This window comes from Martes martes (assembly GCF_963455335.1).
Source record: "Martes martes genome assembly, chromosome: 3".
In the NCBI taxonomy this organism is placed as follows: domain Eukaryota; kingdom Metazoa; phylum Chordata; class Mammalia; order Carnivora; family Mustelidae; genus Martes; species Martes martes.
This window is the reverse complement of record NC_137890.1, coordinates 175,038,679-175,059,860: the sequence shown is the minus strand read 5'-3', so window position 1 is coordinate 175,059,860 and position 21,182 is coordinate 175,038,679. Positions and strand designations below refer to the sequence as shown.

At 39.8% G+C, this 21,182-nt stretch overlaps 1 protein-coding gene across 1 annotated transcript in view; it reads left to right on the top strand.

Annotated features, from left to right (window-relative positions):
- Positions 1-21,182, top strand: part of CPS1 (carbamoyl-phosphate synthase 1) — a 122,449-nt gene that overhangs the window by 91,778 nt on the left and 9,489 nt on the right. The window contains exons 26-34 of the mRNA XM_080799079.1: positions 361-555; positions 979-1,046; positions 2,914-2,989; positions 7,283-7,360; positions 9,854-9,961; positions 11,611-11,700; positions 12,996-13,166; positions 15,308-15,382; positions 18,057-18,155. Of these exons, the coding sequence (XP_080655205.1) occupies positions 361-555; positions 979-1,046; positions 2,914-2,989; positions 7,283-7,360; positions 9,854-9,961; positions 11,611-11,700; positions 12,996-13,166; positions 15,308-15,382; positions 18,057-18,155 (960 nt within the window). The remainder of the gene's footprint in view (positions 1-360; positions 556-978; positions 1,047-2,913; positions 2,990-7,282; positions 7,361-9,853; positions 9,962-11,610; positions 11,701-12,995; positions 13,167-15,307; positions 15,383-18,056; positions 18,156-21,182) is intronic.

The window sequence follows — 21,182 nt, the reverse complement described above, 5'->3', positions numbered from 1 at the left end:
CTCTGTCCGTTTAGGGAATTACAACAGCAGTCCAAGCAGCACTTGATTACAGTAGAGCGCATGGTGAAAACATTCATTGTCTTGATTTCCTTTTTCTAACTGTCATACACGTCCATATCACACATTCCTGTGTAGTTGTGTGGAGGTCTGACATGGTAGTCATGTGTCGTTGTATGGAACTCTCAAATAGATTTTCGCATGTAAGTGCCTGGAAAGGAAGAACAAAGTTTGTTTACCTCTTTGGGGCATAACTTAATATTGCCCACGGTTGGGAGACGTGAAACAATCGCAACATGTGAAGCAGTTGTTCATCCATCACGAAGTGGCCCTAACGGCCGATGCTGTGGGTGTCTTTTCCAGGCGTGCGGTGGCTGCATCATCTCAGTGGGGGGTCAGATTCCAAACAACCTGGCAGTCCCTCTCTACAAGAATGGTGTCAAGATCATGGGCACGAGCCCTCTGCAGATCGACCGGGCTGAGGACCGCTCCATCTTCTCAGCTGTCCTGGACGAGCTGAAGGTGGCTCAGGCACCCTGGAAGGCTGTTAACACTTTGGTAAGGAGAGAAACACGGGTCTGTGTTTAATGTGGGCTTTTGAGGGGTTGCAACCCGAATGTTAACTCCCGCAGGTGTTAACTGCAGGGCAGACCGGAGGCGCTTAGGCTTAGTGACTTGACTTTGAAGTTGGTGTATTTCCATGAGTGCGGTTAAATGCTGGTTATGAATTGGTAAGAGTATTCTCATTAAGATTCGGACAATGAAAGACGTTCAAACTATTTTTGAGCTTGATTGATATTTAGAATTAGAAACTAGGAATTTTATATGTTTCCATGTCCAATTTACATTTTAATGGTGTCTTTTGAGAGAAAGAATAAAAAGAGTTGTGGTACCATTTGTTCTAAAGATGCCTTTCTGCAGTTCTATTGAGTGTTTTAAACTATTCATGTGCTTTTTGTTGTTGTTGTTTCTGTTAATTAGAATGAGGCACTGGAATTCGCGAATTCTGTGGGCTACCCCTGCTTGTTGAGACCTTCCTATGTTTTGAGGTAATATATTGTTTTCCCAAAGTAGTGATTTAAAAATCAGGAGATACTGAACTGCATGCTGTATGCTGATAGCACTTGGCTTTAATGTGTAGTGATTTGTAAATCCACCCACAACCCCCAAACCAAGATGGCCAGAGAGAGGACCGATGCGTGGTCGTTCAGCTTAGCACTTTTCTTTCAGAAGGTGGCAATAAGAGTCCACAGTCCTCCATCTTAGAACATGGCTTAGGGCATCTTGTTGCCAAACTGAGGGAGGGTAGTTCTACATTAGAGAAGAGAACAATTCAAAAACCCAAAGAGCAAAACCAAAACAAACCTGGGACATCTCTTTCCAGGGTCTGTTTTCTAGTCAGCGGAAATGGCAGCTTATCTCTGACTGTTGTCAGCACCTTCCGATGGTGCCTCTGGTTTGAATTTTTTGAGTTTTTGAGATCACATTTTTTCATAGATGAATTATAATGGTGAGGGACAGAGACGGTGAGGATCTTTCATATTAAACTTTGAAACGAAGTTCTATCATCAAAGGAGAGGTTGTGAATTATCACTTACTCTCTTCAGATGTTACCACATGTAAGGAAAGACTTCACTGAACAGGGGAAAATAAGAGAAACACAGTTTGCTGTGCACAATTTGAAAGTGTAAATGGAATTTGTGATGGGATCCTTTAAAATAATGAAAAATTTGAAATGAGGTGGAAAACTTCCCTTTTTATTTAAATGGCTTTTTGTGTAAATCGCCGTCAAATAATACTTCTTCTTTGAGGTATTAATGTAAGTTAATTTCAAGAACACACAGACATTTCAGGGAGGGTTGCAGAAAGCGGCTTTGGCTATTGTGCTTCCTTTCTCATCTCTGCAATCTATCTCTTTGTTCCAGTTTCCTATACTGTGCATTATCAGGGTTATGGACTGAGCCTTCCTGTCTTAAATAGATGAAGACATTGGAAGCTCTTTATGCAAAACTATGTAATAGAGTAGAAAAAGCAAAGAATGCTACTTTTTAAAAAGACATGGAAAGTAGTATTTTTCTTCCTTATTTTTCCCCTCTTACTCCTCCTTCTTCCCTTTGATCTCACTTTAAAAATATCAAAATTCAGCATAAATTGATATCATCATTCTTTCTCAAGCAATCAATAAGAAGGACACAGTTGAATATCTTTCAGTCAGATACTGTATATTATATTTGCAAATGTTACTAAAAATTTTATACTTTTGTAACCTAGCTGGTAGTAGAATGACCTGCTTTCATAGTAGACCTGTGGGTTAAGATCAGCCATTGTCAATGACCTCTGAAGGAACAGAGTAGGAGTAGGTAGATCCTGGGACATCTGGGTGGCTCAGTCGGTTAAGAGTCTGACTCTTGACTTTGGCTCAAGTCGTGATCTCAGAGTCCTGAGATCAAGTCCCGTGTCAGGCTCCACACTCACAGGGAGTCTGCTTGAGATTCTCTCCCTCTGCTCCTCCCCCCTTGCTCTCTCCCCCCACCCTTTCAAATAAATAAATAAATCTTAAAAAAAAAATAGCTAGATCCTAGCATGAATCTTGTTAAAGTTTAAGAATTACCTGGAACCAGCAGAGTGAAAACACAGGATCAGAAAAGACCAACTTTGGGATACTGCTCTCTCTAGAGCTATGTGGTTCTCTTGGGACATCATCATAGCTATTACCCCTAACTTGAGTGACTCTACTTTGGTTGATTGTTCTGGTGATCAAATGGAGTAAAGACTCAATTTAGAAAAAAGTATCTTCTTATTCAGTCCAGACTGAAACTAGAGATTGCCTGGAACTGTTCTGAGAAACAATGAAGTCTAGCATGCTTTTCTTCCAAAAGGGTGAAAGAAACTGACCCGTCCTCTTCTTTTTTCCAGTGGGTCAGCCATGAATGTGGTATTCTCTGAGGATGAGATGAAAAAATTCCTAGAGGAGGCCACCAGAGTCTCTCAGGTAGTATCCGATTTCCTCCTGGTGACTTTTACTTCTTCCTTATTTCAGTGTTAATTGCTACCGTATTTCATATGTTTTTCTTTTCACACTATGTTAGGATGGTTTCCTCCCCACCTTTTTTTTTCCCTTTCTCCCTACTCAGTAGTCTCCTATATATGGGAATAAGAAAACTCAAATGCATTTAATTGTGTTTAGATCCTTTGGGTTAGTGGAAGAAGAAGAAGACCAGCACATATTTGATCGCAACACAGATCTGGTTTTAGCCTCCAGGAGTTAGGGCGTATAAGTATCCTTCTTTGTTCGTAAGTTAGATGCTGATCAAGTTACCCCTGGGCTTCCTAGCCTCAAGGACTGCCTAGCCAATCTCATCATGTATCAGTGAGGGCTTATTTTAACTGCAATTTTAACAGTAAAACCCTTTGCTCACCTTTTGACTTTTTTTTCATTTTGATACATTCCATTTGTCAGTTAATAAAAATGTTTATAATTTTGTGGTGATTCAACCACCTTCCTCCATTGCCTTCAGCTTTTACTTTCTCCCTTGGTATTACCTCAGTGTGATCCATTTAAGATTTACCCAGTGAGGTTATCGATCTGAAGACCTTGTACTGTAAAGGATGAAAGTAATGTTCTCCTTTTAAAAGCTTTCAAAAGCTTGTTGGTGTTTTTTTTTTTTTTTTTTTTTTTTTTTTTTTTTAAGACAGAGAGAGAGCACAACTCATAGAGAAGAGTTTGATGTTAGGCAAGTGGAATTTGGAGGGACCTAAAGAGTGAAGTCAGAAGCATTTCAAAGAGGAAGAAAGAGCATGGACTGTTCCTGCTCATGAAGTCAGACATCCCTTCTGTATGGTGGTTGCTCCCCAGGACATTGGGTCAGTGAAGAGAGTGGATAAGAGTAAAGGGTGAGAAAGACAAAGAGTGCAAAAAGAAAACCAAGCAGGTTCCGAATTTACTTCTGTGTGAAAGTCAGAGAGCTGAGGAGGGCGTCCCCTCAGTGGGTCAGTTTTCATTACTGCGGACTGGACCAAGACACTGTCTTCTCTATCTGGCTTCCTGCCAAGGGATCGGGCACGCGCTCCATTTGAAAAACCAATAGTTAGAACCAGCTGGGCTCGTGTAAATGAGGAAGCAGGTGCCCTCTCTTTTCTGCCTGGGACATTGTGTCCCACAGGACCGCTACTCATTGAATAGTTTTAAAAATATTTTTTTTCTGCTAGTATATGGATAGAGCCCCTACTAGACCAAAGTTTTGTAATGGAGATGTCCTGATTGAGAACATTCTGATTCAGGTGTCCTCTTCAAAATACAGCAGAATCTGGGATACTCAGTTCAGTGAATCTAGAATAAAATCAACCCCCATCAATCACTCATCTATTTATGCCTTCATTCATGTTTAGCACCTGCTATATTATGGCATTGTTCTCAGTTTCAGGGGCTACACTCATACAAAGAGAGATACAGTCTCCTTTCACAGGGGACTCTCTTTACTAGGGACATCAGTCTTCAGATAATTACATGAAATATAATGAGCACCACGGTAAGAAAATACAGGATGAGGGTGAGTGTAAGCGTATTGGGGTTCATCCCTAAAGATGGGTTTTTTAAATTAATTTAAAATGGTTGATTTAGAATTAAGTGGTTGAAAAGTTTTCATTGTGGGTGTGAGTAGGAAGAAAGGGCAGCCCAGGTACAGGTTCAAAGCTGAGGAAAAAAAAATGAAGTTTCTAGAAACTGATAAAGTATCTAGTATATGGCTAGGACAGTCCACAAGGTGGAAGAGTAGAAGAGTAGGCAGGGAACAGAGAAGAGAATCTTGTCAGTTATGATGAGTTTGGGGCCAGACTGCTTTCATGGAAAAAGGTTAGGGGCTATTGCTATAGCTCAGGGTAGAGATGACAGCGCCTTGGAGCAGGGTAATGATAGTGAAGATAAAAAAGAATTACAGGTATTCTAGAATATTTAGAATGTTCAGTGAAGGCAATTAGTGAGTGAATGGAGGCAGAGGGTAAGAGAGTATCTGATAAAGGATGGCTCCTGAGCCACTGCCTTGGACAATTAGACGGATGGTGGTACCATTTATTAAAGTAGGGAACGTGAGAAGGAGAAATTTTAGAGAAAGAAATCATATATTTAATATGTGACCTTTTATGGAAGATGCCTATGAGAAACCCAAGTGCAGGCGCTTCAAAAGCAGTGGGTTATACAGATTTTAAATTGAGAATCAAGGTCATGGCTAGTGATAGAGATGTACATATAGTTTTGGAAATAAATAGCATATCATTTTAGAGTTTTGAGAAGGAGGCAATCACCAAGGCGAGAGTACAGAGGAAGTGAAATAGTGAAGACAGAGATGAGAGGGATACCAGCATTTAAGGGCTGAGTAAAGGAACAGGAACCATGAAGGAGCCTGACAAAGAAACAAGACAATGTAGTTTATGGATATTAAAGGTGGAAAGTATCTTAGGAAGGCCAGCAATGTGTAATGTTGCAGGAAGATTGAAATTTATTAAGAGATTTTCTTTCTCAACATGGTAAGGACTTTTTCATACATTTGTCCAAATGGCCAGGATGGTGGATGCTGTCATTGCCCCACTCAGATCCCTTTATGTGTAGAAGCACCTGTCCCTAACTGTAGTGACAGCTGGTAATACTGACCAGCTGTACTTCTTCTCTGGGCAACTACTCTCAGTCAAATGGGAGCCTCTTCAACACGGAGGCAAGATACCTCACCTCAGCCCCACCCTCAAAACACTAAACAGTGAGCAACCTTTGCCTCATGGTGGGACTTACTCTGTGTTGCAATTCATCCTCCAGAGCCCCCTGTGGGGTAAAGCCACATTCAGTTTCCACTGAGACTATAGACATACTCACCTTTTCCTGTTGTCCCATCCTGCTTTTCTAACTCCCTCCATAAATCACTTGAACAAGGATTCGTGTCTCAGGCTTGGCTAGGGAAGCTAAGACAGCTGGTAAAATTTTTTTTTTTTTAAATCATGCTATTGTCATCAAAATATAGGAAAAAATCCCATATAGGTCTCAACATAGCTCCAGTAGGCCTGCTGCAGTAAACATCAGATACTTAAAGAAGAGGGAACAGAGATGGAAAGGAATCTTTTTTTCCCCTGTTGGCTAGTAAATAGTTGCATGTCCAGTAGGCTTTTGAAGAAAAGGAAGTATGAAAATTTTCCTCATTTAATAGGACAGAGAAGTTTCTTTATAGCATAAAACACTGGTTCTTTTGAATTTTCCACAAAATTCCTTTCAATTTCAAGTGTTCTACTAAAGGAGATAAGATATATTAAATTTGACACATGTGCATGAGATGAACTCCATGAGGTGGGCAAAGAGGCTTTGTGTTCAGAAGGAAGGGAGATGTTTGGAGAAGGCTTAAGGGAGGAGGTAGCTTTTGTGTCAGGACTTGAAGCATGAGTTGAGACTTGAAAGGCACAGCTGAGGAGAGAAGGTGGGATGCATTTGGGGGAGAGAGGCAGAGACAGGGAAAAGCAGGGTCTAGTAAGAAGGCAAGTGGTGTGTTGCTGGTGCCTGGGGCTTCGAGAAGAGATGCCTGAACCCTATTGCTCGTGAGTCAACCTATTCATTTTGTCTGGAAAAAGCAAGCAGTGGTCCCAGGGTGGAGGGCATCACTGCACTGTCATGAAGGAACTGAGAGTGGGGAGAACTTCGAGAAGGAAAAGGGTGTAAAACAGTGGAGAAAGGAAGAATGTTTTAAAATTAATGAAAAGAAATGCTGCAAATGCCCTGCTTTCGAAGTGGTATGAGGCACGTCAACTCCACGTAATGGATTCCATCTTGGACCTAACAAAACCAAAACAAAATGAGATTCTCCTCCTAATTTCTTTCACAGTCTCCTGGAGAGAACTGATTTAGGAAATTGCAGCACTTGGAAAAGATGAGTGTACAAAGAGAAAAAGAACTAGAACCAAGAAAAATACACAGTTATAAGTAAAATAGAGAAATATTCATAACTCCCCCATTCGACCCTCTCCTTAGCCCCCTCTTTCCTGTCACTCACTTAAAAGTCTGTATTTGAAATTTCAGCACTCATGTTCAGTTGACTGAGGACTCACGACTGAAGAAAGACCCTCTCCCCAACTGAAAGCAGAGAATGACATTATTATTACCCAACAAATTGGCTAATGAGTTTGTGTAGTGTGTTGAGCATTAAGGTCTTTGCAAGGATTACACTGAGATCTACTTAAGGTATGCAATTTTCACTTGACACTATACACATGTCAGCTGAGGATTCTGCCCTTCTCTTTTCCTCAATGACAGGAACACCCAGTGGTGCTGACAAAATTTATCGAGGGGGCCCGGGAAGTGGAAATGGATGCTGTTGGCAAAGATGGAAGAGTAAGTACTTTATCCACATTTCTGAGATCTCTGCCTTTCATCGAGTTTCTTCCACGTGTCCCCACCCCCAACTTGGCAGTTTTGAAACAGATTAGAGGTCCTGATTTCTACAAAGCAGGTCTCTAAAAATAGTGGACGAGTGGCTCAGTCCAAAAATTTTCAGATTCACTGACAACTTAGTGTATGTGTCACGGGTGTCATATATCCTGTGTTTCATACCGTTAGGATTTCTCTTTGATGATATTCAAAATTAATTATCATCCTGTACTCATCATTCTTTTTGAATAGATTTTTCTCTCTCATTTTCTTTGGTCTGTGGGTTTCCTTTTATGTTTCAATGGGTATTATAAAAACATCCAATACTTGTCTTTCTGAAGTTCCTAATTGAATCCCTAGTTTTTCTCCTCTCTTGATTTCCCAGCCTCCACCTTTTTTATTGCATTAATAAAGACAAAACTTAACAGAGTAGGGTGGATAAGGATAATAACATAAAATTAGCTTACCAGATCACATCTGTATTTCTAGTACAATGAATGCCTCCAACTTCAGTGAAAAATGAAAATGTGAAGAATGCTTTCCTTAGGTTTGCTAGTTGCACTAATAAGGCATTTATGATTTATCTTGATATATAGGAAGTAATGTTTTAGGGAGTCCGGTCATTTTATTTGCTTTAATGAAAAAATTTTTTAAAAACCGTCCTTCATTTTCTACTTTGTAGATACTTCAAAACACTACTGAAAATGTTAAATCTTTTTGTCTTTTTGGTCTTGCAGATTAACAGTTCAAAGTAGGGTTGTTTAGATGTGTGTGTGTGTGTGTGTGTGTGTACACACACAGCAGTGATGATTTCTTACTACAGAATCATATAATCCTGAGTTTAAGCACCCTTAGAAATCATTTATTTCAACCCCATACCCCAAAGGATGAGAATTTTCTTTACAGCATCCCCAGAAAGGGGTCACTTATTTTCTGTTTAACAACTTTGGTTATACAGAGCCCAGAAAGTTTTCAGACTGAAAGATGTCATATGGACATCTCATTTATTCCTTCTTTTGAGGTAAAGTCTGCTTCCCTAAAATTTTTTCATTCCTGACCTTCTGGACTTCAGAATTGTAGAGCATATGTTTAATCTTTCCTCCTTTCCAACGTTTTAAGTATTTGAGACTCAGGTATAAAATGAGAGTGATGTGATCATACCAATGTCAATGTGGAGAATGTAAGTCTAGCCTGGAGACATTTGTGTTTTTTTCAAATGTAATGCTCATCTGTTGGCCTGATTTGGCCCCAGCTTGCTAGGATATGCTCTTAATCTAAGTTTCTCTCAGACATCAACCATTGCTTATCATTCTGGACTCCTTCTTTTGGAAATGTTCCAGGTTACTCACATTTTTTTTTAAATAGTCACACTCTGAAATGGAAATAGTACTTCAGCTATATTATGATTCTTTTCAGAGCTTGGTGGGAGTAGTGCCTCCCCATTTCTAGACACTATAAAAAAATCTGAATGCTTACTATGCACTAAATATCATGTCAGACACTATATATGCTTTCTCTCTTATACTTATAAACGTTCTTCCAGACCGATACCATTGTTAGCACTGCCTTATCAGAAACCAAGGCTGAATAGATAAAGTACCTTGCCCAGGTCACAGAACTCCTAAGTGACAGCAGGAGACTCAAACGTTACTCTGCTCTAAGTCATTTATAAATCTGATAAACAAATTATCTCTGTAATTTATTTAAGTCTTTTACAGTTACCCAATTATTCTCCCCGACTGTCAGCTTTATCACTTCCCAAAGACACACATGCTATTAACATTCAGGTTATGGTGACTGAGACCATAAACTTTGCAATGTGACAGATAAGGGCTTCAAATCTGACTTGCCATACAGTAGTCACATGCACTTGGGTTATTTCTTCTTATCTTGCCTTAGTTTCCTTACCTGTAAGAGAAGATAAGAATATTTTCTTCTTGCTTTCCCTTCTTTCTCAAATTTTAATTAAAAAATCTCTTGCTCTAGATCTTAAGTCTTCTTTCTGGTCTGCCTAAGTTATACACGCACCTCTCTGGATAGTTACCTCTCCCATCTTTTCTACTGTTTAAAACCTAACCTGGAAGGAAAAGATGAAGATCCCTCCAGTGCCCCGCAAATGCTTTAGCTTCCTATTTGTTCTTAAGTCAACATGAGTCAGTTCAGCTGTTGTGTTTTCCTGATTCATACCCATTCTAATCAATGGGGGAGGGAGGTCAGCTCAGCCACCGTCAGCTGCCCCGGAGGCGTAGGCGGTTTGTCACTCTACGGGGAGGAGGCGAGTCCATGCATGTGGCTTTCTGTGGTCCTCTCACCAAAAGACTCTGCAGAGTAATCAGTCAATTCTCCAGGCGTCTGTTAGAATGGGGTGGAGGGGGGTGGGGAGAGACAAGGTGGAGTGGCAGTAGCTTCCCTGAAGTAGGTGCCTGACAACTCTTTCTAAAATCTTCTCTTGGCCAGGTGATCTCCCATGCCATTTCTGAACATGTGGAAGATGCAGGTGTCCACTCAGGAGATGCTACTCTGATGCTGCCCACACAAACCGTCAGCCAAGGAGCCATCGAAAAGGTCATGATTTATCAAGAAAAGTGGAAAGGGAAAAAGCAAAGATTAAGACAAAAATTTTTTGACTATGTAGCAATGTAGGACATGCCCCAGGTGAAATGCAATTATGAGGGGAATTTTCCTGTACTGAGCCTGCTGGGTATTTTAGAGATAGCGGTTTCCTTGCTGCCCTCTTGAGCCCACTGGGTTGTATGCTGGTGTGCTGGTTCTTGAACTTCAGTGTAACACCCTGGGGAACTTGCTCATCTGCAGATTGCTGGACTCCATCCCCAGTTTCTGATTCAGTAGTTCTGAGCAGGGCCCCAAGTTTGCATTTTTAACAAGTCCCCAAGGGATGTTGCTGTTGCTGCTGTTGGTCTGGGGACCCCATTTGGAGAACACTGCTGCAGATGATTCCCATGTTTGAGAGCCACTTAGGTGAGCAGCGTATAAAGCCGTGCTTCTCAATTAGAAACAGGTATGCAGCAGTCACATAGGAACCTTCTGGAACCTTTGTTTTCACTGTCCACCCTTACCCTCATCTCATACCAGCACTTTCTGATAGGTCTCTTTGAACCTCTCCTTTGGAACCATTGCTTTAAAGACCTTCCCAAGAATGATGCCTCAGTACTCAGTATGCTCTGCTAGGCAGCCTCAGAGACCGTCATCTGAAATAATTCATGTGGATGTTCCTTTACTCTTTAGGTATGTTAGGTCAGGCTTGGCTTTTTCAGTGAGGCTAACCCATAACCCTACCATCCAAATCTGGGTAGGCCTATCTGGCTGTACACTGGGCTGGATTCTGAAGGTCTCATCTTGTTCTCGATAGGAAGGCAGCAGGATATATTGTAACACCAGCTGCCTAAGAGAACACCATCCCTGGACTTCAGATGTGCTTTAGTTGATCATGTCAGCATAAATGACCTCAAGAACTCAGATTTTTCGGAATCTCTCTGAGTTTGATGTGCCATGGACCCTACTCCCTTTTATAACTAATTAAGTTGCTGGGTCCCTCTTGTAAAAGTAATGAACAAGGAGCTCTTGTTTCTTGCTGTCAGCGGCCCCTCATTGCATGGGTACTGTCTGGCTCTGGTTGGATGTAGGGATTTGTTTATGTGACATGCAGAGCTTCCCGGCAAGGAAACGTCATTTCTTTCTGACCGTATCTACCCAGGTAGAGTCCAGGGCAGCAGAAAAAGCACAGCAAAGAAGTCTCTCTGGTCTCTTTGCAGTGCCGTGTAATTTCAGGGCTTGCCCCTCTCATCAGGTAGGTCGTGAGATTGATAGGAAGTTTGGACTGCGGTTTCTGGGGCTGATGCAGCTGGACGGACAGAATTCCATTTAGCCCTCAGAGTAAAACCAGAGTATACAATGGCAGGTAGATAGGGACATTTGGCAGAAAGATAATTTTGTCAAGCTATTTGTTTTTTTTTCTTGCTAGTTGGTTATGGACATTTAGTATGTACTATTATTTTGTTGATAGATGCCTGTTAGTGGCTGCTATTATCATTATTATTAGTAGTAGTATTGCCATTCTGACTGTTATTATTATTAGTGGAGGTGTAGCTCTCTGTCAAAAGAAATTTTTTAAAAATCTAAGTTTGAGGTGTTTTCTTCGTGTTCTGTAACCAAGCTATGCTCTTTAGCACTGTGTCATTGTCCTTTCGATCTAGGTGAAGGATGCTACCCGAAAGATTGCCAAGGCTTTTGCCATCTCTGGCCCATTCAACGTCCAGTTTCTTGTCAAAGGCAATGATGTCTTGGTAAGAAATGCGAAGGTACCTGAGAGGACACCAAGCTGTGTGAGGTTATGTTGGTTTGTGCCCCTCTGGTGGTCTCCTCTGTGAGCGCAGACGGAGCCCTGAGATTCCCGCAGCCGTTCCTTTCTGAGTGTGGGTCGTTGCACAGCACAGAAGGCCTGCCCTGCTGGAAGGCAGAGACCTTTGGTGGCACTGATATGTCAGTCTCCATTATGGAAAGCACTCCGACCCACTGGAAAGGGGATTGCTGTCTGCCATCTACAGTACAGAAAGATGGACACAGTGACTATCTGAATGTGTCGAATTGTCATAAATTGTATACACTGAAGTCTCAGATACTATTGATGTACAAAAAATGTTAAATCAACTAGACTAGTCTTAATTAGTCTATTTAATGTAACCAGTCAGTAACCAGAATTGGTTCAGCAGCATCTACTATGTGAAATCATATGGTGGCAATAAAGATCGATAAGTCACAGTCTTTGCTCTCAAAGATATTCACTTTGGCGAGGACTGGGAAGATGACTTTGTAGACAACCATAGCATAAGTTAGAATATAATAGCTGCTGGAAGGAATGTACAAATACATGGTACTGAAGTCATAGACAGAGAGCATAGCTACGTGTGTGTGTGTGTGTGTGTGTGTGTATGCGTGTGGCTGAGCATGTGTTTGAGTGTCGTACCTGGTTTGGGCTGGATTTCAAGGGAGATTTTTGTATTTTAAGTGGATCTTAAAGAATGGCTGGAATTTTGACAAACAAAGGAAGTAGAGAGAACATTATAAATAGAACATCTAAGAGAAAATTTGGCACACTTGGGGAGATAGCAACTAGTTCAGTTTAGCAAGATCATTTTTCTAGGTAAATAGTGCAGGGCAAACTTGGAAAGTAAAGTTGAGTTCAGGGAAATGGTACAAGATAACATAGAGAGATATATTGAGGCAAGAGAATAGAAAGCCTTCAAGGACCAGACTCTCATCCGATGGCCAGTGGAAACCCAGTGAAGACTTTTCAGCAGGGACTTGGCTTTTTTGAGTTCTGCATTAAAATCTATCAGCAGTGTGTGGAGATGAAGTTGTGGAAAGCAGACGGAAGAAAGTCAGAATTCAAAGTTACTAACTAAAAGGAAACTGGTTAGCCAAAGTGCAAGCAGTGGGGAGAAAAGGAAGAGTCTGGCAAAAAAGAGCCGGCCCCAGTGAAAAACAACTAGAACGCAGGTGACAGGGAGAATGTTAATATGTTGTCACTGGATCTCACCATCATTTCTCTTTTTTTGAATTTTGTTATCTGTCTCTCCAGGTGATTGAGTGTAACCTGAGAGCTTCTCGATCCTTCCCCTTTGTTTCCAAGACACTTGGGGTAGACTTCATTGATGTGGCCACCAAGGTGATGATTGGAGAGAGCATTGATGAGAAACCGCTTCCCACATTGGACCATCCCATAATTCCTGCTGATTATGTTGCAATTAAGGTAACATTTGAAAAAAAAAATCTATCAGTCATTTTTTTAAGTTTCAAGAAATTAAAGGAAAAATTTTTCATCAAAAATAATCTTGAGGGATGCCTGGCTGGCTCAGTCAGTAGGAGAGCATGCGACTTCATCTGGGGGTCATGACTTCAAGCCCCACATCGGGGGCTTACTTTAAAAAAAATTTTTCAAAATGTAAAAAAAATAATTTTGATACTTCATGAACTTTCTAACTAAAGTGCTGGACCAGGGATTTATGATGTTTCCTTTGAATATATACACAGGCAACTTTGTATCAATTTTTATCCATTTCAAAAATAATAAAAAAAATCATTTAGAATTACGTAACTTCAAAACCAATTCTAACTACCTTGGCCACCTTGCTTAGTTCCTATTTTCTTCAGCAGCACAATTTTTCCTCTTCAAAGGCTGAAATAGCCATTGCTATTCATGGTGGTGCCACGAAGGAAATGAAATTGATGGCTCCTCTGTGAAGATTGACCAGGAATGTTTAAGATTTGCTCACTAATTTCCAATATAGATGTATATTTCTAATAATACTTTAATAATAAAACTGTTGAGCTCCTCTAGCTGCCTCAGCACACCCAGGCCCAGGGTATTTATAATAATGACTTTACTTCATTAATCAAGTATGAGGATTAGTGAGATACTATATAAATATAGTTGAATGTTTTAGAAGAAACATAAGATGGAATCAATTTATATCATGTGATGTATTTATGTGACATTTATATATTTTGGATACCTTCAAAAGACTTCCATTCCTATATGTCCTAGTGACCTGAGTCATAATTGTGTTACAGCTGAGACTCTGACTTCTGACTTTTATAGTGGAAGCTTTAAGTTGAAGCTATAAATAAAAATATATATATATTAACCTTATTTAGCTTAATAATTTAGGATGACTTGGATTTTACAGTGCATTGAGATGGAATGTCACTTGTTATATTGGGGAAGGGTGGCACTTTATTCCTGGAGACTATGACACAACATAAATTGTTAAAGCTTTCAGTGGGAATTATACATAGGTAAAAAAAATACATAGGATTTCTTTGTTTGAGACCAATAAGTAGAAGGCCCTGAAAAATATTTTCCACTGGAAATTCTATAGATACATTTCAAATTCATGTTTCTGAATTCATAGACACAGAAATATGCATACACATATGTGTATGAAACAATATCCAACTAAAAACAGTATTGAAGGATAGATATGCCTATTTCAAAATGCACCATATCTTCCAATTTACTTCTTTCCTAGTTATCATTGTATATAAATCTTGACTTTTTAAAAATGAATGGCTTCTTTATAGTCAGTCTCAACACAGGCCTAGGGAGGTGGATGGACGTCCACAGATGAGAGCACAGAAAAGCAAGAGTAGAGAAATATATAACTTGACTAAGGATGACCTTGTGAAGTGACCCTGAGCTAGAGTCCCAGGATAACTTGGAAGGGTACCAGAATTGAAGAAGAGTCCACACTAGAAATACAGATAGATGCAAGAAACCAGGACTTGGTTCCTCATGAACTGCACAGGTAAAATAAATGAAGAAGAAACACTCTTATCTATGTTCTAGTTCACATGAAAGTTCTGGGCAGAAGTGTGCCCAAGCAGAATGTTTTTCAAAGCTTTTTAAGAGGTGTCAACAACAGTTTAATATCTCAGAAGTCAGCTTACAGACATTTCTGGCATGGTTGCCTGTTGCAAGTTCAAATGATCAGAAAAAGAAGAGGAATGTTTCCAAAGCCTACCAAGAAAAAAATGTGTTTGAACTCTGTGCTTGGGGAGACCAATGCCCAGTAGACTTTGTTTGAAATCACTCCAATAAGAATATGTGTAGGCCAGATTAGAAACACTGGACTAGACTGGTCACAGGGGCCCTATTTACAGAAATAATTTGTGATTATTTAACCCAAGCTTTTGGCCAAGAGCTCAAGAAATTCTTGGAACAGAGTTTTAAAGCTATTTTTCAAGTCAGATGCTTAGACCAAAGAGATTTTTTATGTGTCTACCATAGCCTTAATGAAACCTGTGAGAGACGGTTCACTAAATATATTTATCCTCTCTTATTCCTTTTATACCTTTCTCTCACATATTTTTCCTCCCCATTATTTCTGACAGGCTCCGATGTTTTCCTGGCCCCGGTTGAGGGATGCTGACCCCATTCTGCGATGTGAGATGGCTTCCACTGGAGAGGTAACTGGTTAATGATCCATGGATGCTTTCATTAAATCTACTTTGAAATCTATGGTTTTATGATCTGAGTATAATACAGTAAGTAAGTTATTAAGCATAAAGGGGGACACAAACTTCTGTTATCAGAGTAAGTCTGAAAGGGCTGAAGAATTTTGAACTAAAGAAAAGTCTTGTACTTTTGTGGACCAGAGTCTAGATTTTCACACATATTGAACTCATGAATATAATGTATGTGTTCCTAATTCATTTCCACATTACACATTGAGAACAGCTTCCAAAATATTTCTTTACATGTCTAAGTAAATATCTCTGGGGTCTTTCTGCTTTATTTTAAGTTTTCATTTCAAGGTCTCTCTGTAACAGCACTTCCCACCCCTACCTCCCTCAGCCTCTTGTTACTATGAAATTAAATCATTGGGTTTTTACTAGCAATATGTAGAATGACTGTACAGCATTAGAAAGATTGCAGACCTAAACATTGTGGAATCTGCAGGTAAATACAAAAATCTCAAAAAAACTTGCAAAGCAACGTGAATCTCCTGGGGATTATCTAAAACCTATAATGGGATTGGCCACTGGATGTCCCTCTTCACTTGTGTTGGGACTCTTGTCAGCCGAAGGTTTCTTTAAGAATGTGAACTGTGTTTCTGGTAGAGAACTGTCAGATTCTAGAAAGTTCCCTACATGTCAGTGTCAGGACATTTTATGAATCACCCAGCGCTTGACAGACTTACTAGATACAACCTTCAGATTCTCATCAGTGCACATCAGAGTGGCAACATCAGACTGTGAGGCATTATAGTTTCCTCTTGCTATTAAGGAACACCTGAAAGGGGAAAATATTTAATTACAATAAATATGTGATGTCTTATGTGGTTGCCTGGTTACAAGCAACATCTGTGCTGAGATGTGAAGTGAGACAGGAGGGCAGGGAGTGAGGAATAAATGGCTATCTTGTTTGTATTTGGACTGGTGATTGCCTTCTCTTAGCTCCTTTGCTGCTGCTTTTAATTTACCAGGTGAGAAAATCTATCTTGAAAACGAGGGGCCTACATTACAGATCTCTGCTGCTTAAGGAGATGCTCTTCAGGTTCATCTTGATCCCAGGGTCACTTGGTAGCAGGGCTGTAGCAGATCCAGGGTTCAGATCCGGGAGAGATTGGCTTTCCTTTGTGCTGTTTTCTCTAGTATGGCAAACTTATTTTCACTGCCTATGTCCATTCTGCCTCCAGACATACATTATTGGAGTTGTTGAAATATGAAAATACAAAAGAATTAGAAGCACAGCTCCCCTTTGTTGTGCTCTATTTCAGAAGTATAGAGTTAATTCTTCTTCTATTATTAGAGTCATACTTCCAGGTGTCACTGAGTGGGATGTCACAAGGGCTATTTCATAACTGAGATCAGAATAATAATTCTAGCTTAGGTGAAAGTTCAGTTATGCTTCGAAGAGACATTTTGAATGTTCAGATGGCTTGTTGTGGGACTGACTAAACCTTTATCTCTTGATCTGGGTAAGGGCTGTTATTTTTTTTTTAGTGGCAAGGTGGGTATGTTAGACCTGAGCTTACTTGAATATCTGACTGTTTTCTGTGTTGTTTTTTTTTTTTTGTAGAAAACTACTGAAACCTCTTGTGTGTTGTTCTATCTGCTTTTATGATGGGATTGCCTGGTCCTGTCAGTAGAATTTGGGTTTCATTAACTGAGGTTGATATTACTGAGGCTAGTTGACCATTAATTGACCGAAGAAAGAGTTTGCTGAAAAGCAGCATGTACTCGTGGTTGGCTGAAGGTCATAGTCATGAGAACATCCTTTTCACAATAAGGGAGTCATTTGCTTAAAGAATGAATTTAGCCATCAGTGTTATTTACTATAATGGTGGTTCTGTACCTGTGCCAAATGATGATATGCATGGCAGAATCTATTCCCATCATGCTCAAATATACCACTTGTTCTATGGTTATGGGGGCCATTTGACTTGTAGTTATCTAATAGCACAATTACCCTCGCTGAAACTTCTGTGTATCCCAAACATTATATGTTAGTTTGGAATGGTTTTCATTTTATTTATTTATTTATTTATTTATTTATTTATTGACATATGGCTGTGGTATTCAGAACTCTTCTAAACAGGGCATTTTGGTTCATTTTATGAAAATGATTTTAAATTGAGATTTTCATGGATTTATTGAATTTCTCAAAAAGCTTTCTCATAAGCTGTACAAAATGACTCCTAACCAATTGGTCAGCAGTTATGCATGTGTGCTCCTGACCCATGAATTCATGCACCGCGGCATCGCGTACGTGACATATATTGTTATTTAAACATTAAGTCATATTAACATTTGGTAACTTACCACATTATGGACCAGAAGCTGTGATTTGTATCCAAATAACTCACAGTAGAATCCAGTTATGTTGCTCCATGGAGTGTTGTTGGGTAGGGAAAAAATTGCTTATTCATTCATTATGCTTAATTAAAAACATAAGATACATCTGCCCTGGCCGGCTTTGTTAATCCCAGGATTCAGACTGCATGGTCTTTGGGCAACTCAATAAAATCTAGCAAAGGGGTCTATGAGTAAAGTGCTTTGTTTTGTATTTGTTTATCAGTAAGAGCTGTTAACTAGTGTTTGCTTCTTCTTATTTTACATTTTAATTTATTCTAAACAGGTGGCTTGCTTTGGTGAAGGTATTCACACAGCTTTCCTAAAGGCAATGCTTTCCACAGGGTTTAAGATACCCCAGAAGGGCATCCTGATTGGAATCCAGGTAAGTGGTGTGTGGTTGTGTGCATGCCCCTGGGCACATGCTAGAAGTGGCTGAGAAAGGACCTGAATTGTGGTATAAAAGAGGGGAGGTTTGTTTTAAGCTCCACTAAAGAAAACAGCAACTAATATAAAAACTGGATGTTTGTTCTCTATATGTACCCTGGGTTTTGCTTTTTTTCCATTGTAGCAATCAATACAAATAAGTGAATAAATAAAACAAACAGAAGGAAGGTCTCTAGTGAAAAGGGTATTCGTTCTGAAAAGGATTTAGGATGCCTTAAACAGGAATCTCTTCTGTTTCTTGGTTACATCTTTCCCATGTGCTCTGTTCTTAGTTCTTCCTCCTTAGCCCTTGAACATATGCTTTCCATAAAGTTGGGTCTCACCTCGTCTTTCTCTCTGTCTCTATCTTTTGACTTTCCCCTTGGCCAGTTCGTGTCTGTGGTATCCACTGTCCTATCCATAACTGTCACCTTTAAATCTTCATCCTTCATTATCCCATATTTCCAGCCGTCTCTTGAATACCTCTGTCTGGCATCTCAAATCCAACACATCCCCAGCTGAAGCTCTGTGATCCCTTCCTGACCTCTGTTCTTTCCTTCCTTCGTTCATTCACATTTCAACTTGGAAATACTATAGATCTTCCACATCTTCTGGTGGGATGATGCCTCAGTAAACTTATCATAAGTTGAAAATATCAGAAGTCAAAAATGCATTTAATATACCTACCCTACTGAGCATCATGGCTTAGTGTAGCCAATCTTAAGTGTTCTCAGAACACTTTATGTCAGCCAACAGTGTGACAAAATCATCTAACACGAGGCCGATTTATAATAAAGTGTTACATATCTCATGTAATTTATTGAATACTGTACTGAGAGTGAAAAGCAGAATGGTTTTAAGTGTATGGGGTTGTTCGCCCTCATGCTCGTGTGGCCTGACTGGGAACCGCTGCTGCCCACATCACTACAGAGTATCCTACTGCCTATCACCAGCCTGGGAAAAGATAAAAACTCCAAATTCAAAGTATGGTTGGTACTGAATGTGTATAGCTTTCACTATTGTAAAGTTGAACTTTTTCACATTGAGGACCATTTGTAAATATCAAAGATCCAAACCTGAAGAAGACTTGGGCATTACTGGAGGGATTTTCTCACTCCTCAACTGACAGAAAGTTCTTGAAGGGAAGGAGCTTAACGGGCTTAAGAAAGTTAGCAGAGTCCACAGTATCCTGGGGAGGTTCTTGAGTATCATTATTTGGTAAGTCTTCTAAGTCAAAGCCAAGTGAAATAATTATAAGGGAATATCTTTATACAGTGCGAAAGGGCATTATTGGTTTATTATTGCTTTCTTAAGCAGTTGCTTTATTAAGTAACTATTATTGCTTTGCTTATTAATTTTTTATTATTGCACATCAAATGGAAATCATTTGTCTGTTCTGTTTATAAATTTCCTAAAAAATACTAAATACTTTCCACCTGGACTTTCACTTATATTTTGGATCAGTTCTTGGGTCCTTTAAAAACAATAGCTGGTCTTAGATATCACCCCTGCCGTACTTTTAATAAGCTCAAACCCTGCATGGTTACATAAAAATCAATAAAAATATAATTAGAACAGTACCAGGTATTCTCAAGCCTGTGGGTGATTATTATAGATACCACCTCATTAGGGTGTCTTCATATTAGCAAATTAGCCTCTGGAGACTGGATACGTAGTGGCTTTGGAGAAGTTTCTGCACAGAGCAACTTGGAATTTTGCTTCATAAAGGTGCCGAAAGGGAGAGGGAGAACAGTTAGAGCAGAGGCTAACAAGATGACTTGCAATTGTGAAGCTTAATGGCAGTTTGGAGACACATCACACCATATGAGAGACTCATCATGTTATAAATGAGTATTAAGTATTATTAAGTCACAAGTATGAGAGTATTTGCCCAACTTCCAGTTATGGCTTAAAGTTTAATGTGAGACCTGGGGGCATTCAGAGGAGATTGTGCCCTTAGTCCCCGTCTTCACAACTAATCATAATAGTGCTAACATTTTAAAATACCAGTTTAAGAAGGCAGTGAGGTATAAAATTGTGCCTTGTTTGGTTCTAGTGCTGCAGGAAATATTAAGCAAAAATTAATTCGATCCCTATGAGGTATTTGTGTGACTTTGGCATCAGCGAACAGAATTTGTTGCTTTATGGATGGAGGAAAAAAGAGGGTTTTGTAGGGTAAAAAGAGGCTTCTTAAAGGAATGAGGTTCTGCCCACTGAAGTTTTATCTTTCAGCACATTCTTTTTTAAAGAGATCGGTATGGCAGCAGCTACATGAGTTCTTAGAACTTTATACTTGTGTGTAAGTGCACAACGTTAGGGCTTTAGATCTGTGTCTATTTTAATTATAAAGTTTAAAAAGTATATTTAAAGAAATGTTTAAGGGATGCTGGGGTTGGGGGCGGGGCTCAGTTGGTTGAGCATCTGCCTTCGGCTCAGGTCATGATCCCAGGATCCTGGGACCCAGCCCCACATCAGGGTCCCTGCTCAGCAGGGAGTCTGCTGCTCCCACTGCCTCTGCCTCTGCCTGTCGCTCCCCCTGCTTGTGCTCCCTCTCTCTTTGGCAAATAAGTAAATTAAATCTTTTAAAAAATAAAGAAATGCTCAATATAAAATTATATTTAATAAAGTATTAGTAGCTATGGTAGAATTGATTAGCAGGAGATGGACGAGAGTCACTTTCCGACCTAGTCAGCGTGGGTGGCAAGGAAGAGCTGCCCCTCCCGGCAGTTCAAGGACACGCTCTCTGTTACCATCTGGTGGATTTTCACTGAGAGTGACTTTTAAAAAACGCGTCATAAATTTAGCTGAACAACATGACAGGATATACTAACTGGAGCGTTAATAGCTAGAAAACTCACTGGGTATCTTCTTAGATAGCATGGGACCAAACCTGACCGAGACCTTTTACTCAGACTTCCTAGGAACGGTGGACAAAGTAATTCAGATTCCATATTTTCAATATGCATTGCACTTTTTAAAAATCATT